Source organism: Gekko japonicus, unplaced genomic scaffold (assembly GCF_001447785.1).
Source record: "Gekko japonicus isolate JY-2015 unplaced genomic scaffold, Gekko_japonicus_V1.1 scaffold2442, whole genome shotgun sequence".
Lineage (NCBI taxonomy): Eukaryota > Metazoa > Chordata > Lepidosauria > Squamata > Gekkonidae > Gekko > Gekko japonicus.
The window spans coordinates 152727-170069 of record NW_015160906.1 but is presented as its reverse complement, the minus strand read 5'-3'; the positions used below and the strand labels follow the sequence as shown (position 1 = coordinate 170069).

At 47.9% G+C, this 17343-nt stretch overlaps 1 protein-coding gene across 1 annotated transcript; it reads left to right on the top strand.

Moving 5' to 3' along the window:
• Positions 1 to 412: 412 nt before the first annotated feature.
• On the top strand, positions 413 to 16792 carry GNG13 (guanine nucleotide binding protein (G protein), gamma 13). Its single transcript, XM_015424076.1, has 3 exons — positions 413 to 657; positions 14789 to 14948; positions 16667 to 16792. The coding sequence occupies exons 2-3, from the start codon at positions 14851 to 14853 to the stop codon at positions 16770 to 16772; spliced, it is 204 nt and encodes a 67-aa protein (XP_015279562.1). The 5' UTR covers positions 413 to 657; positions 14789 to 14850; the 3' UTR covers positions 16773 to 16792.
• Positions 16793 to 17343: the final 551 nt, after the last annotated feature.

The window sequence follows — 17343 nt, the reverse complement described above, 5'->3', positions numbered from 1 at the left end:
CGTCTTATTGTCAACTTTCTGCACCCCATTAAGAAACATCCGAGTGCTTATTACCATTGTTATTGCTCGCAGGGTACCCCTTGGGGGTTTCTCCCCCCTAGCCCCAGGGATACAATTAAGGTGCGATTCTTAGGAGGGCGGGAGGAAAAAGGTATCCACGGCACCCAAACATCAACAATACTCATCCCAGGATTCTCATACTGTGTCTAATAACCTCGGTCTCTGAATCCGTTGCTGCAGCACCTGCTTTATCGTAGCCAGTGGTGGCGGAGACCAAAGGGTGTTCTCTGGCTTCACTCTCCTGCAGCTTATCTCAAGTCCAAACCGTTAAAAAGAGAACGCAGCATCCGGGAAAGACGGGAGGAGGGGAAGGGGGGACGAACGGATTTCTCATTATCCCTGTCCGCCTTGTCGCCACAGCTGGACAGGCCGTGCATTAATAGATTACATTCGGGATTTCAGATTGTTAACAGCCACGAGCGCTCCAGCTCGGTGTTCTGGGAAAGCACTGCTGCCGATCCGTTGGAGAGCTTTATTACTATTATCTTGCAGCGAAGGCCGCCTTCCAGGGAAAACAGCACACACGGTGGAGGACAAACCAGCCCCAAACCCTGTGTCGCAGGTGATCTTAAGTCAATAAATACCTCTTCTTCCCAGGTAAGCTTTCAGATTTGGTTCTATTCCGTTTTTTAAGCCACATCTGGGGCCCGAGGGAGGGCAGATGTGTTACGCCGCCGAGGTGGGCGGCGCGGGAAATGCTACTGAAGTGGGGTGTCAAAATGGAACCTCCATGTACAGAAGGGGTGTACCTTTTTGAATACCAAAATGCCAGTGGGGGAAGGGGGACAAACAAGAAGTGGATGTCACTTTTATCCTTTGCTTGTAACCTTCCAAAGGCACCGGTGGAAGCAGACGTCTGCCCTAAGAGAGGTTGTGATTCAGCCCACCCAGACAAATCTTGCAGCTGTATATGAGCGAGAGAGAGAGAGAGAGAGAGAGAGAGAGAGAGAGAGAGAGAGAGAGAGAGAGAGATGAATGTGTCTCGCGTAGTTGGTTAGCGCTGAAGCATATCTTTTCTGGAAAGGTGATTCGAGCTTGCTGTTTTTTAAAAAACTCTTCTGAGAGCGAGTGAATGTGGAAATCTGCTCTGTGAAGGGGTATTAAATTCACCAATGTAATAGATTGATATTTTTTTTTACTCATTTAAAAGGTATGTCGGGGTTTGAGGTTTTTCTTTTTTGGGGGGGAGGCATTGTTGGCCGTATGAGAGACACCCGGCTCCCACCTTCCTGCTTGAAGAAACATCATCTATCTATTCTAAATCTAATTGATAACGTTTATTAGACGCCTTTCTACCTTGCAGCACTCAAGAGAGAGAACAGTTTGGTGTAGTGGTTAGAAGTGTGGACTCTCATCTGGGATGACTGGGTTTGATTCCCCACACCTCCACATACAGCTGCTGGTGTGACCTTGGGTCAGTCACAAGTTCTCTCAGAGCTGTTCTCTCAGGAGCAGTCCTCAAAAGAGCTCTCTCAGCCCCAGCTACCTCCCAGGGTGTCTGTTTGTGGGGAGGAGAAGGGAAAGGAGACAGACAGTAAGCCACTCTGAGACTCCTTTGGGTAGGGAAGGGCAGTGTATAAATCCAGTCTCCTCCTCCTCCTCCTCCTTCTTCTTCGTGGAGTTGTGTGTTGGGAAATTTGCTCTAAATTCCAAATTGGCAGTGGCTGCTTGGGATGACTGCAAAGATAGAACCACGAGAACTGTACACGGTGCGCTCAATATTCCTTTAACGGAAACCGTAAAGTTGTAAATATGAAATGTACACAAGTAGTAGCAATACATTCAAATTGTAAGTTCAAATACAAAAAGATAGAAGATGACAATGACGGGACGGTGGTCTCCGGAATGCGATGCCGTTTCGACAGACGTCTTCTTCTAACCAAGAGTCTATAAGTTGATGATGTATGAAAAATTGCACTTCAGTGGGAAAAGCTGCCCAATTCACATGGAGTTCAATAGTTTCCCCTATTTCATTGCATAAGTAATGGAGAAGAACATCTCTCAAACAGAACAAAGCTTATGTGTTTATTCTGGACAGGCAGGATGACTGTCCAGCAAAGCAGGGCGCTCCCCCCCCCCCCCCCCGCACCCTGCCAGTGGTGGCGAACCTATGGCACGGGTGCCAGAGGTGGCACTCAGAGCCCTCTCTGTGGGCACGCATGCCATCGCCCCAGCCAGGCCCAGACCATCATTAAAGTGTCGAATTCTCTGCCAAATCATTTTAAGTAAATGAAAGCATTTGGGACTGCTTTCCTTACTTTGTTTGGATCACTTTAAGTCAATGTACGAGTCGTTTTTTCTAAAGTAAAACCTCAGTATTCAGGTTAAATTGCCGTGTTGGCACTTTGCGATCAATAAGTGGGTTTTGGGTCGCCGTTTGGGCACTCGGTCTCTAAAAGGTCCGCCATCACTGCTCTAAGCTGTGGAGTCCTGTGAGCAAAAATTCAACTTTGTGAGCGACTGGCATTAAAGTTGTGAGCGAGCGATTTGGCTCCTGCGGAAATTAGTTTGCTCTGGAGCCATCCTCCCTGAGTGGACAAAAACGTGTGAGCCAAAGGCTAAAAAACTGTGAGCTAGCTCACACTCACTCAGCTTAGAGGGAACCCTGCCTGTGGGTTCCCCTAGCTCAGTGGAAGAACTTTCAGAAGTTGCCAAGTTTGGTTCTTGGCACCTCCGGGTGAAAAAACGAACCAGTGGGACAGTAGGGCTGATAGACACCCCTGACAGTAAGGTTACCAGCTCTGGGTTGGGAAATACCTGGAAATTTGGGGGGGAGGGGGGAGCTTGGGAAAAGGCAGGTTTGGGGTGGCGGGAGACCTCAGCTGGGCCCAATGGCACACAGTCTACCCTCCAAAGTAGCCGTGTTCTCCAGGGGACCTGATCTCTGTATGAAGATCAGTTGTGATTCCGGGAGATCTCCAGGCCCCGCCTGGAGGTTGGCAGCTTTACTTGCCAGCGATCGTGGCGGGCTGGATGGACCAGCAGTCTGACTCTTTTATGTGGCAGCTTCAGGTTCTTTTTACAAAGGACGACGACCTTTGGAACATTCGGGGGAGATTGGCTTTTCCTCTGAAGTTTCTTTGGAGGGTTCTTCGGTTGGTGCATTGGTACCATCGGTCAGTCCAGGCCTGTGTTCCCTCTAAGCTGAGTTAGCGTGAGCCAGCTCACCGTTTTGTAGCCTCCGGCTCACACCTTTTAGTCGTAGCCCAGGAAGGAGGGCTCCAGAGCAAACTGATTGATGCAGCAGCCAAATCGCTGGCTCACCACTTTCATGCCAGGAGCTCACAAAGTAGAATTTTTGCTCACCAGACTCCACTGCTTAGAGGGAGCCTTCCTGGGCCTAGAATTTTGCCCCATAGTCCCAAAGGGAAGTCCACACAGCCCATTCCCAGAACAGTCTGCCTTGCTCAAGGTTTCCTTGGTGGACAAGCCAGTGTGGAAATGGTTCTTTGTGAGGTTGGGAAGGAAACTTTAAACCCACCGTCTGACATGAGTTCATTTGGGACCCGAAAGGCTGTTTGTTTCAGCCATCTTTTGACCCAGAGGGATGTCGGATGAGCTATACCAGCGATGGCGAACCTTTTAGAGACCGAGTGCCCAAACTGCGACCCAAAACCCACTTATTTATCGCAAAGTGCCAACACGGCAATTTAACCTGAATACTTAATTTAACCTAAACACTTTAGAAAAAACCAACTCATACATTAACTTAAGGTGATCCAAACAAAGTAAGGGAAGCAATCCCAAATGCTTTCATTTACTTAACATTATTTGGCAGAGAATTTGTCACTTTAATGATGGTCTGGGCCTGGCTGGGGCGATGGCACGCGTGCCCACAGAGAGGGCTCTGAATGCCACCCCTGGCACCCGTGCCATAGGTTCGCCACCACTGAGCTATACTCTACGCTGCACACGGCCATGCTTGAGGTCCCCGGTGCCCCGCGACACTTGCTGTCCAGGTTATTGTGGTGGAGATACCTCTAATCAGCACTGGAGCAAAGCCCTGTCCTTCCTTTGGGATTTCAAAAGTTCAAGGAAGATGTTGACCAATTGGACAGAAGGGTATCCAAGCGCTTCAAGTTTTTGGAAGGTGAAACAAGCCAAGAGAGGCTGAGAGAGGCCCAGGGTGTGTTTCAGTTAGAAAGGGGGTAGATGGGAGGAGAAGAAGAAGAGAAGAGATTGGATTTATACCCCGCCCTTCACTTGGAGTCTCAGAGCGGCTTACAAACACCTCTCCCTTCCCCTCCCCACAACAGAGGTGGGTGGGGCTGAGAGAGCTCTGACACAAACTGCTCTTTTTCGAGGACAGCTGTGCCAGAGCTTGTGACTGACCCAAGGTCACATCAGCAGGTGCAAGTGGAGGAGTGGGGAATCAAACCCGGTTCTCCCAGATTAGAGTCCGCGCACTTAACCACGACACCAAACTGGCTCTGGAAAGCAACCAAGATGATGAGAGGGTTGCAGCACCTTCCCTGTGAGGAAAAGCTGAGGAGTCTGGGACTGTTCAGTTTAGAAAAGAGACGACTGAGGGGGTAACACATGATAGAGGTTTATAAAATTAAGCATGGGGTGGAGAGAGTGGGGAAAGAGAACTTTCTCTCCCTCTCCCGAAAGACTAGAACTCGGGGGCATCCAATGAAGCTGATGGGCAGGAGGTTCAGGATGGACAAAAGGAAATACCTCTTTACACAGAGAGTGTTTATGATGTGGAATTCGCTGCCAGAGGATGTCGTGATGGCCATAGGAATAAACAGCTTGAAAAGGGGATTAGATAGATTCATGGAGGAGAGTTCTATCAATGGCTACTAGCCATGGGGACTGAGGGGAACCTCCACATTCAGAGGCAGTCACCCACTGAATCCCAGAGCCAGGAGGCAACATCAGGGGAAGGCCTCGGCCTCTCTGCCCTGTTGTTGGCCCTCCAAAGGAACTGGTTGACCACTGTGTGAGAAGAGGATGCTGGACGGACCCCTGGTCTGATCCAGCAGGGCTCCTCTTAGGTTCTTCTCAGGGGAAGGCCTCGGCCTCTCTGCCCTGTTGTTGGCCCTCCAAAGGAACTGGTTGACCACTGTGTGAGAAGAGGATGCTGAACTGGACGGACCCCTGGTCTGATCCAGCAGGGCACCTCTTAGGTTCTTCTCAGGGGAAGGCCTCGGCCTCTCTGCCCTGTTGTTGGCCCTCCAGAGGAACTGGCTGGCCACGGTGTGAGACAGAATGCTGGACTGGAGGGACTATTGGTCTGATCCAGCAGGACTCTTATGTTCTTAGGACAGAACAACTAGAGGAAACAAGTATGTCAGAAAAAAGAACGGGATTTTTGTCTGTCTCATTTTGTGGAGCTGGCTTCTAGGGCAACAAACAACTAAGATACAGCTATGAGTACAAAACAAACATCTACTGGAATCCATTGTCGTGGTGGTGGAAAATGTTGCCACGTCGTAGCTGACTTATGGTGACCCCGTAGGGTTTTCAAGGAAAGAGACGTTCAGCAGCAGTTGGCCATTGCCTGCCTCTGTAACACGACCCTGATATTCCCTGCTGGTCTCCCATCCAAGTTCTAACTGGGGCTGACTTTGTGTACCTTCCAAGATCTGATGAAATCGGCCTCGCCTGGGCCCTTCAGCTCAGGGCAATTGTGATTGGCATCTGTCAATCTACTTTTAATGGTATATAGCATATCTTTTATTTGACACCTTTTAAAACCAGCCTTTCCTCCAAGTTGCTCGGGGTGACGTACATCTTTTCCCTTCCTCCATTTTGTTGTAACGACAGCTCTGGGCGGTAGGTTAGGTTGGGAGCGTGTGGCCAAGGTCACTCAGCAAACTCCATGGGTTATATCGGGGGTCTCCCGGCTCGTAGTCCGACATTTCTTGTATCAGAGTCCCGCAGCGTAGTGTAGATTAAAGTAGCGTAGGTATTCGGTGTAACATTTGCATGTAAACAATACTGACTGTTAACAATTTGTGTGGCATGATCAAACTCAACCTGATTGAAGTCTTGTTGATTTCAATGTAAGACAGACATCTGTCGTCCCCCCACCCGGAACGACTGGGGTGAGTTTAATCAGCTAATTATCTGCATTCTTTTTGCTTCCATTTGCATATCCAGCTCTTCAAGTATTCAGTCCTCAAGAGACTCGCGTCTGCCCAGAACTATCAAAATTAATATCATACCCTATAATGCATGTAAACCAGAAGCCAAAACCATTTGGTCTGGAAGTTAATTCCTTTCGAGTGCTATTAATAGGCGCCCAGTTTTCATCTCTGAAACTGCATATTATGAATTTGCATATAATTTTCATGGACTCGGGTGCAGCTGATGAACGTGGATTATCTTTGTTGTTGTTGCTTGTCAAGTCAGTTTGGTGTAGTGTTTAGGAGCGTGGACTCTAATCTGGGAGAACCAGGTTCCATTCCCCACTCCTCCACATGCAGCTGCTGGTGTGACCTTGGGTCAGTCACAAGTTCTTTCAGAGCTGTTCTCTCAAGGGCAGTCCTCGAGAGAGCTCTCACAGGCTGTCTGTTGTGGGAAGGGAAAGGAGATTGTAAACTGCTCTGAGACTCCTTCAGGTAGTCCTGAAGACTCCTCCTCCTCCTCTTCTGTGGAAGAGAAGGTCCTTCAAGTACATGGAATGTGGGTTGGGAAGGGCTTGATAGGGTAGGACCTTGAACTGAACTCAGAACTCAGAACAAATAGGCAGCCAGTACCAGGATCTTAAGATAGGTGTAACACATGGCTACAGCAGTGGAGGTGTCATTTTTTAAAAAGTTACAGGGTGTCTCCAAGGGCAGCTCCATGTAAAGAGCCTTACAGTAGTCAAGCCCTTGGTGTGACTTTGGGTCAATCATAAGTTCTTTCAGAGCTGTTCTCTCAAGGGCAGTTCTTGGGAGAGCTCTCTCAGCCCCACCTACCTCACAGGGGGAAGGGGAAGGACATTGTAAGCCGCTCTGAGACTCCACCGGGTAGTGAAAGGCAGGGTATAAATCCAATCTCTTCTCTTCTTCTCTTCTTATGGCAACCCTGTTGGGTTTTCAAGACAAGAGTAGGTGATTTGGCATTGCCTGTCACTGTGTCATGGACCCTGGTATTCCTCAGTGGTCTCCCATCCAAATACTAGCCAAGCACAACCTTGCTTAGTTTCCAAGATCTGACGAGATTGGACTAGCCTGGTCTATCCAGGTCAGATGGTTTATCGACTCTGCCTTATTCTTCTTCTGACACTTTTGCCCTTGAATGTGTAAAGAAAAAAGCACACATTGGCTCGTATAAAAACCCACAATCTGTGATCTAGATGCTTTGAGAGCGGGAAAGGCAGAATTATTATTATTTATTAAATGTATTAAATTCAGTGAGGAAGGTTGTGTGCTCTGCGCTCCCACGTGGAAACTCCGCTCGGTCACGTTTCCAGATTTATCTTTGCATTTGTGCGAGCCAGAAATGGGGAATGTCGCTCATTCCCCCAAAATAGATAGCCAGATTGCTGCAGGTGTTCGTCGAGAAATTTCAGTTTAGGATGAAATGCCATTTTGAATCAACGCTTCCTGTTTAGCATTGTGGGTTGTGCACAAGACATAGAGGTGTGTCCATGCCAAGGGTAGAGATCCCCTTGTCTTTGAGTTGACGATGTTTCCATACCTATCACTGATAGCTGGAACGTGCTTGCTTACGTGATTGTCAATGGTGACTCTCTACAGAGTGCGTTCACCTCTTGGGACAGGGGTGGAGAGAAGTAACTCTGGGGGACGGTAGTCAAAGTTCTTAATTCTCCGCTCCAAGATCATGTTTGGTTTTGTCGACATAAGCTCTCCACGGTGTGCCACCTTTTTATGGAGGAGATTTCGACACCGCCAAAGGCGACCGCTAGAAATCTCTTTAGATCTTGGCCAATGGGGTCGACAAAACCGAGTCCAATCAGGTGCTTGGAATCGGGTCACAAGCCCACAGTTGGAAATGAACGCTCAGTCGATTCACGGTTATCTCTGATGCGGCAGGCCCCATTTCTGATCCCACTTGCGTCAATGTTAATCGGGTGTAAGCCCTCAGTGCCTTTGTGGATTAATGTTGGAAGTATACCAATATCAGAGGGCTCCCCCCCCCACCTCAGTTGCTTTGTCCTTTTGGTGCGAGTGCATTTGGGCTGTAGGTGACCCTGGGCAGCTGCCTAAGTTAGTCATCAGATCAGACCTCTGTTCTGCAAGTTGCCTTGGTGCATGCACCTTGTGTTCACTGACTGCGGGGAAGTTAGCAGAGGTACTGATTCGAGATAAGAAAGGACCCGTCAGATAAGAAGGGGTCTTGAAGAAAAGGGTTGAGCGAACACAGAGTTCCTGGGACATAGGCTGGCTTAATGGTTAAAGCCAAGGGAGACATACTTCCCGGGACGTGCCTCAAGGTAGGATGGTCTTTTCATCTGTCAAGCCACACAAACGAGTCCATGTGCCAGGAGCAAGAGGCAGAGGTGCTTACAGAATTAAAAGCTCTCGCCGATCTGTTCCAGCCTGCCAAGGTATGCATTGCGAGGCAAAAATCCCTAGGGGGTTACTAGCCGATCTGAACGGTGCTATCAATCAGGTACAGAGTGCGTGGGAAAGTTATCTTCCGAGGAAATTGTATTGGATGCAATGGCTGCCGTGTGTGCTAGATCTCTCCTGACTTGCCTCTGGAGAGTTCTGGAGTTGGAAGCATCCTTCGAGGCTATTGGATCCAACCCCCCCTACTCAAATCAGGAGATTCAAAGCTCAAGCATCCCTGATAGATGGCTGTCTAACCTCCGGCTGAAGACCTCAAGCGAGAACCCCCTTGCCCAGATAATTGGCTTCATGTTTTCCACCAACATTTGACCAAGATCTGGGAGAGAAACAGGAAAAGCCGTAAGAATGGACACCTTTTTAAAAAAATCAAAAATGGTGTCCAGGTTGCAAGGTGGAGCTAGGTTTGAAAAGGCTGCCGAATGTAAGGGACAAAGACGTGGATAGGGTCATATGTAGCCATAACAGAAACATCCCAGTAATAATTCAGCCGACGACAAAGATGAGACCTGCTAATGCACCTGCTGATGTTTCTTTTTAACTTAAAGCTTTTTGGGGGTGTTTTAAATATCAGTTTCAGTGTATCTCAATACAAGGCCAACAAAAAATATTAATAGAAACCAAACGGCCACGTACCATACCGAGACCAACAAAGAGGACTTATATGTGCTGTTATAATCCAACATTCCAAAATTCGCGCACACATTTCACGGGAGAGGAGATTAGTCATGTTAAAAACGTAACCATCGGCTTTCGTATTGCACATGCCTTTGTATGAAGTTTTGTTAATGTTACGCGTTGGGGTGGTCTGAAAGAGAAGTATAGAATTGTTCTGATCTTCCTGGGGAATTTCTTAAAACTGGCATAATATATCAGGAGTGACTATCATTTCAGTTAAGGACTAATAATAATAATAATAATAATAATAATAATAATAATAATAATAATATACTTTATTGTCATTGTACATAGTACAACGAAATTAAGATGCAATCATTCGGTGATCTACAACTATACTCATATACACTCACACAACCATTCACAACCATCCCATAACTCCCTTAAGGTTCACATTGTAACTTAAACCACCAATGTCACCCAAATTCCAATTCATACAGCATTTAAAGCAATAATAGCTCTCGAATAAAAACTGTTTTTTAATCTGTTTGTCCTTGTTTTAATTGTCCTATATCTTCTACCCGAAGGCAGCAGTTCAAACAGGGAGTGTTCAGGGTGTGACAAATCCTGTAAAATGTTCTTTGCTTTTTCAAGCATCGAGAACTATACAATTCCTCCATGAATGGGAGGACTATTAAATATTATTATTTATTATTAATATTAAACAACCAACTGTCTCAGCCTTTCCTTAAAAAAATCAAGAAGTGAAAACAAGACAAGCATAGGGGAAGTAGAGGTAAACCTTATCCAAGCAACACCCATCTCTCTGCCCTAAACTGGGTAGTATTAGCAAAATGCAAACTGCAGTCAAATAATGTCCGTGATTGCGTCTTCTTTGAATGCCATGATCCACCCTCTGTGCCAAGGACAAATCCCTTCGCTGCAGGGCAGAGGGGCCAGAATCCTTTCCCCCGGGGCAAGATCTAGATTGCTCAGGTAAGATTCTGTTCTTTAAAAGACTACGAGAAGTGTTGTATGGAGCTGGACAAACTGCCCAGGTATCTATCCTCAAATTGTACCTTGACAGTTGACAGTAGTCGACAGAACCAAACGAAGTCTTCCAGGTAGGCAGGAGAAGAGGAAACTGGGTTTGGAATATTGTGGACCATGTGGGTCTCAAGCAAGATATTGGAGCTCAGGAAAAGATGCAGAAAAGGAGAGCCAACATGGTCAAGGGGCTAGAGCATCTTCCCTACGGGGGGAGGCTGTGGAATTTGGGCAGGGGAGACATGTTAGATATTTTCTCCCTCTCCCGTCTTGCCAGAACCTCAGGGGTACTCGCCAAAGTTGCTGGGCAATAAATTGAGGACAATATTCCTTTCACAGATAGGATTTGTACCTGCCCATTAAAGGAGGTTGAGACTACAGAGCACATGTTTCTTATATGCCCATATTATAAGGTGGCGTTTAATAAGATAATCACTCCATTGACTCCATTGCGACCTCATTTGGAATACTGTGTGCAGTTCTGGTCACCACACCTTAAAAAGGATATTATAGCTTTGGAAAAAGTGCAGAAAAGGGCAACTCGAATGATAAAAGGGTTGGAACACTTTCCCTATGAGGAAAGGTTAAGGCGCTTAGGGCTCTTTAGCTTGGAGAAACGACGACTGAGGGGTGACATGATCGAGGTTTATAAGATTATGCATGGGAAAGAGCAGGTAGAGAAAGAGGTACTTTTCTCCCTTTCTCACAATACAAGAACTCGTGGGCACTCCATGAAATTGCTGAGCGGTCGGGTTAGAACGGATAAAAGGAAGTCCTTCTTCACCCAAAGAGTGATTAACACTTGGAATTCACTGCCACAGGAAGTGGTGGCGGCTACAAGCATGGACGGCTTCAAAAGGGAATTAGATAAGCATATGGAGCAGAGGTCCATCAGTGGCTATTAGCCACAAGGTCTAAATAGGGACTCTGGGGCAAGTGATGCTCTGTCTTCTTGGTGCTTGGGGGGGGGTCAACAGTGGGAGGACTTCTAATGTCCTGGCCCCACTGGTGGACCTCCTGATGGCACTGGTATTTCTGGCCACTGTGTGATACAGAGTGTTGGACTGGATGGGCCTTTGGCCTGATCCAACATTGGCTTCTCTTATGTTCTTATGACTGAAAAAATTCCAGGACTTTATGAAAAAACTAGACTCGAGTTTCTTCTATCTGATAGAAATCCCAAGATCACCTACCGAGTAGCCAGTTTCTGTTTGGCGATACTCGGGTTACGGAAATTGTATGGTCGTTAGGTAGTTAACTGTAGTTAAGACATTAGATTACATTTGAATCTGCTTTAAATGTCTCATTGATGTATTTTAAATTTTGGAATGTTGTCAAGGTGCACTTCTTTTTTTGTATGACTGGTCTAAGGGACTGTAACAATAAACTGAACTGAACTGATTGAGGACAAGAGAAGATGGAAGACTTCACTTGAAGAGTGATTAACATGTGGAACTCAGTGCCACAGGATGTGGTCATGGCCACCAGGGTAGTAGGGGATTAGATAAATTCATGGAGAATAAATCTACCAGTGGCTACTGGCCGACTGAGGGGAACCTCCACATTCAAAGGCAGTCAACCTCTGACTTCCAGAGCCAGGAAGCAACATCAGGGGAAGGCCTCAGCCTCTGTGCCCTGTTGTTGGCCCTCCAGAGGAACTAGTTGGCCACTGTGTGGGACAGAATGGTGGCTTAGATGGACCCTCACTGGTCTAATCCAGCAGGGCTCTTCTTATGTGAGCCATCCTGACCTCCTCGGGTAGGCTGTTCCACAAGGTGGGGACCACAACAGAGAAAGCACAGGTACCTTCCTTGCAGTCTGTTATTGACAGTCCTGCTGTAGATTCCCAGGACTAATGGTCACTGAAGATACCTGTAGGAACCAGGTGGTCTAGTGTTCCTGCGCGAAATTTCGTGAAGCGAATTCTGTTTATAGCAGAATGCTTCGTCGCGCCGAAACCCTCCTGCCGTCTGAGCCGTTGCAGCCCAAATGCAGAGTGACCTGCTCGGTGAGAACTGGCTGTTTGAACCGTTTGGCTTTGCAGAGACAAGAGGAATTTTGCCATCCCAGATGGCTGCCCGATACCCTCTGAATAGTGTTGCCCCGAACCCAGACAAAAAGCAGCGGCAAGGCGCTTCCCAAAACCGGACTCTGAGGTTGCCGAAACCACCTTTGATTCTGGATTCGTCAGAGCCCCCCCCCCCTACTCCTCACAGACAGCGATTTGCATCGAGATTTAATCTTTCATTTCCATCAAGCCAAAAGCGGCCACTTGACTCTCCCTGCTGCACGTCCCGTTCGGCAGCGTTTAAAGGGATTTGATAGTCAAATGCTAATGCCTCCAGAGAAACTATGCAAATCAGGGGATGGAAGATCCTGGCTGACCCAGATTGTGCCAACTTCAGAGTTCAGAAGAGTGTCCTCAGCTCAGGGTTACCGACCTCCAGGTGGTGCCTGGAGATCGCCCGACGTTACACTCGATCTCCCGACGACCAAGGTCGGTTCGTCTAGAGAAAAATGGCTTCTCTGGAGGGTGGACTCTGTGGCATTATAAGAACATCAGAAGAGCCCTGCTGGATCAGACCAGTGAGGATCCATGTAGTCCAGCCTCCTGTCTCACACAGTGGCTAACTAGTTCCTCTGGAGGGCCAACAGGGCATGGAGAAGACCCTCAGAAGAGCCCTGCTGGATCAGACCAGTGAGGCTCCATCTAGTCCAGCCTCCTGTCTCACACAGTGGCCACAAATCACAATGAATAGACAATAATAACTAGTACAGAATTGACGCTTGATGATGTTTATAATTTCTATGTTTTCAGAACACAGGACGTCAAATACGGAAGGTGAGCGATACGAACATCTCGAGTGGTTGTTCGTTTCGAGACAACTCTTTTTCAACCAAATTCAGTTCTCTGGTTGTCTTATTGTTAGCTGTGATATCAATCTTATCCAACATCCGTAAAGCACATAGGCTAACAAGTTTTAACAGCACAAGGGCTAATAAATTCTAAATTCGGACAACAAGTTTACAGGGTGTCTCCTGCTGGATCAGACCAGTGAGGCTCCATCTAGTCCAGCCTCCTGTCTCACACAGTGGCCAACCAGTTCCCCTGGAGGGCCAGCAACAGGGCATGAAGGCCGAGGCCTTCCCCTGATAAGACCATCAGAAGAGCCCTGCTGGATCAACCATATGGACCCTGCTGAGGCCCCTCCCCTCGCCCTCTCCAGGCTCCACCCCCACAATATCTCAAGTATTTCTCGACCCAGAACTGGCAACCTGTATGCACAAGAACCTGTCAGTTGACGCCATCAGGGCTGGTGTATCATGAGAAGAGTGGCTGTGCACCTACTGAGACGGGCATCCTAGTAGGGGGCCCTGAGTGGACTGGAGGTGTTAGACTGATATCCCATTTCCCAGTGGGATAAGAGTCTCGAGCAAGATGTCAAACTCCTTTGTTATGAGGGCCGGATCTGACATAAATGTCCCTTTGTTGGGCCGGACCATGTGTGCCATAAAGCGTAACACCCGATACCAGAGATACAGACTTTATAAAGGACACAGGAAAACCCAATTAACAACATTACCTTTTACTCAAAATGCAAACAAAAGCAATCGATTCCTAGCAGTCACACCAATTGATTTACTGGAGAACCCACAGAACCTCCTGTAGATGTATCGAATCGTATGCAAGACTAGGTTTTCCCCCCAAGGGATACCATAAAAGGGGGAGTACCCTATATTTCCATACATACCAGTTGCTCGCGGGCCGGGTAAGAGACCTAGTCAGGCTGGTTGCGGCCTCCGAGCCTTATGTTTGACTCCTCTGGTCTAGAGGAAGGAGGCAAATCAGGGAGATTTGGGGATGGAGCCCAGGGAGGATAGGAACCTCAGTGGGGTACAATGCCATAGACTCCACCCTCCAAAGCAGCCATTTTCTCCAAGGGAACTGGTCTCTGTAGTCTGGAGATGAACTGTAATTCCGGGGGATCCCCAGGTCCCACCTGGAAGCTGGCATCCCTCTAGGTAAAGGTTTCCCTTGCCCGAAAGCCAGTCGAATCCGACTCTAGGGATGCGGTGCTCATCTCCATTTCCAAGCCGAAGAGCCAGCGCTGTCCGAAGACGTTTCTGTGGTCATGTGGCCGGCGTGACTAGACGCCAAGGCGCACAGAATGCTGTGACCTTCCCACCGAAGCGGTACCTATTTATCTACTTGCAATTTCTTGCTTTTGAACTGCTAGGTTGGCAGTAGCTGGAACCAGAGATGGGCGCTCACTCCGTCACGCAGCACTTGGGTCCCAAACTGCTGAACTACCGACCTTCCGGCCTGCAGTTCAGCGTCTTAACCACTTGAGCCACTGCAGCCCCTGGCATCCCTCTGTTAGCCCCAATTCCTGGCTACACCACCATTCCATCAGGATTTTAACACCTCCTACCTCGCCGCGGAGGATTTGCCAACTTTTTAGCCAGGATAAAAAAATGTACAAGATACAAGTTCGAGGTTGTGGCTCTTAATCGTAGTTCTGATTTGTCCTCAGATCCAGGTTGACCATCGCAGCCCCTCTGTGCTTGGCGAGCGGAGCCACCAAGACAGGCCCCCATGGATGAATGGGAAGCCCCCCAGTGGAAGAAGGAAATCGAAAGCCTTAAGTACCAGCTGGCTTACAAGCGGGAAATGTCTTCCAAAACCATCCCCGAGTGAGTCCCTGTACAAGCCCCCTTCAGCACCTCCCTCTTTCTTCTACTCCCCCCTCTCCTATTAATGGGGCTTGTTATATTCCACAAAATCATGGGAGGGATAGCGTGGGACACGGTAGTATTGGGTGCACGATTTTAGCTCTTGGAGAGCACATCTGCTTTCACTAACCGTAAACTCTCAGCAAGTTTCTAGCCCTCATGGGTGCAAAGATAGCTTTGCTGTGGAGTAGGCAAGACCTGTTAAAAATCTGCACAGGCTAGAGAGAGGCTTGGTCAGAGTTCCAAAGAGTTCAGTTCTTTGCATCTCCCCATGTCCTTTCCCAGTTTGGTGTAGTGGTTAAGTGCGCGGACTCTAATCTGGGAGAACCGGGTTTGATTCCCCACCCCTCCACGTGCAGCCAGCGGGGTGACCTTGGATGAGTCACAAGTTCTCTCAGAGCTGTTCTCTCAAGGGAAGTCCCACCTACCTCACAGGGGGTCTGTTGTGGGGACGGGAAGGGAAAGGAGGTTGTAAGCCGCTCTGAGTGAAGGGCAGGGTATAAATCCAATCTCTTCTTCTCCTTCTCTTGGAGAAGTCCTACTTTCATTAACTCTCAATGTTCCCTCTAGGCTGTGGAGTCTTGTGAGCAAAAATTCTACTTTGTGAGCTGCTGGCATTAAAGTTGTGAGCGATCTATTTGGCTACTGGATAAATTAGTTTGCTCTGGAGCCCTCCTTCCTGAGCGAAGACAAAAATGTGTGAGCTGGAGGCTAAAAAACTGTGAGCTAGCTCACACTAACTCAGCTTAGAGGGAACACTGCTCGTGGGTACAAAGATCGCTTTGCCATGGAGTAGGCAAGACCTGCTAAAAATCTTCACAAACTAGAGGCTTGGTCAGAATTCCAAGGAGTTCAGTTCTCTGCATACCTCCTGCCCTTTCCCATCTACAAGAGGAAAGTTAGCTAGTTTGCAGAGGTGACGACGCTCCTTGTGTCTTGGTGCAGCCCTGGCACATGTGAGTTTGTGTATCTAGACCAGTTGTAATGGGTTGGGTCCAGGGTCTATGTAGGCTGTCTTATTAGTTATACCTGCGAGGTGTCCTAAGACAGACAGACTGTCTTGCCCCCGGGGCGCCCTATAATTTGGATCCCCTTGAATCGGTTCAGCCAACCACGGCGCTTTATTTACAGCCGACCTTTTTCACGAAAACTCAAGGTGGGCGAGAGAATTAGAAAACTGATATCCTTCTTTAAAAAACTTTTTATTAATAGTTTAACACTGAATATAATAGAACTGTAACATCAAAATAGTTTAAAAGTCAATAAAGTACATAATACATAACAATGCGGTCAAACAATGCTAACAGTATAATAGGCGGTACTGAAGTGATTTTTTGAGGTAGAGGCCAGTAATTCTAAATAGAGTTGTTATGTAATGAAGATCTCGAAGATCACATACAGAGTCACGACCAGACATTGCAAGGGGTGAGATGGTAAAAAAAAGTTAAAGGTTACAGCAACGGATTCCATAAATGGGAACCATTTCTCTGTGAAAGCGGGGTTACTGATGTCCTTCTGTCTCTCTTTGTTTAGATTCCCCCCACACACACTCGTTGTAGAATCATAGAAGGAAGGGACCTCCAGGGTCTTGATACAATTTTGTGTCTTGGTACAATTTTGTAAAAGATTCGTAAAGCCGGTAAACAAAACCCGTTTTGGTTTTCCTTCTTCCCTTCCAGATTCCTTAAGTGGATAGAAGACGGCATCCCGAACGACCCGTTCCTGAACCCAGAGCTGATGAAGAACAACCCCTGGGTGGAGAAAGGAAAATGCATCCTCCTCTAACCACGACACCCCCCCCCGCCTGAAAATATTTTCCCTTTGATGCTTGAGCATGCATAAAGGTGGAATCGCCCGCTGCCCGGTTGTTGCTGGCTTTCCTCTAGAGCTAAACTTGATTTCCCGTTCCTCTTCCTCCTTTGCGAGGGTGGCTAACTCAGACTTCTCTCTCCCCCCAAATCCTTAGGAACGGGGCTGAGCTTTTGGGGGCGAGAGGGATGCATCTAGGACTCCTCCCCCCCGTCCTGAGTATTGCGGCAGACACTATGATGGGGGAATCCTGGTGCATCTTCTCTCGGGATGATGTCATTGTCTAAAAATGGAAAGGGGGGAGGAGTCTGCAAGCTGGGGACTCCCTTCTTGGGAGGGCCCACAGTTTGGGAAGGACGTGTCCAAGGAGGCAGAAACGCCCCCTTTCCTTGGTACCGCCGGCTGTCTGTCGTTTCGGCAGAAGAATCGGCAACGAGAAATGAAGTAGTGCGAGTCCCAAATCGAACCCGGTAGTTGCAAGGTCACCCTCTTTCCTGTAAGCCCTGTTTTGTCTGACTCTCTCTCTTCGGGGGGAAGACTTGTAAAG

Coding starts and splice junctions, on each gene's coding strand:
- GNG13 (XM_015424076.1), top strand. CDS start 14,851: ATGGATGAATGGGAAGCCCCCCAGTGGAAGAAGGAAATCGAAAGCCTT. Junction 14,949..16,666: donor TCTTCCAAAACCATCCCCGA/GTGAGTCCCTGT, acceptor CTTCCCTTCCAG/ATTCCTTAAGTGGATAGAAG.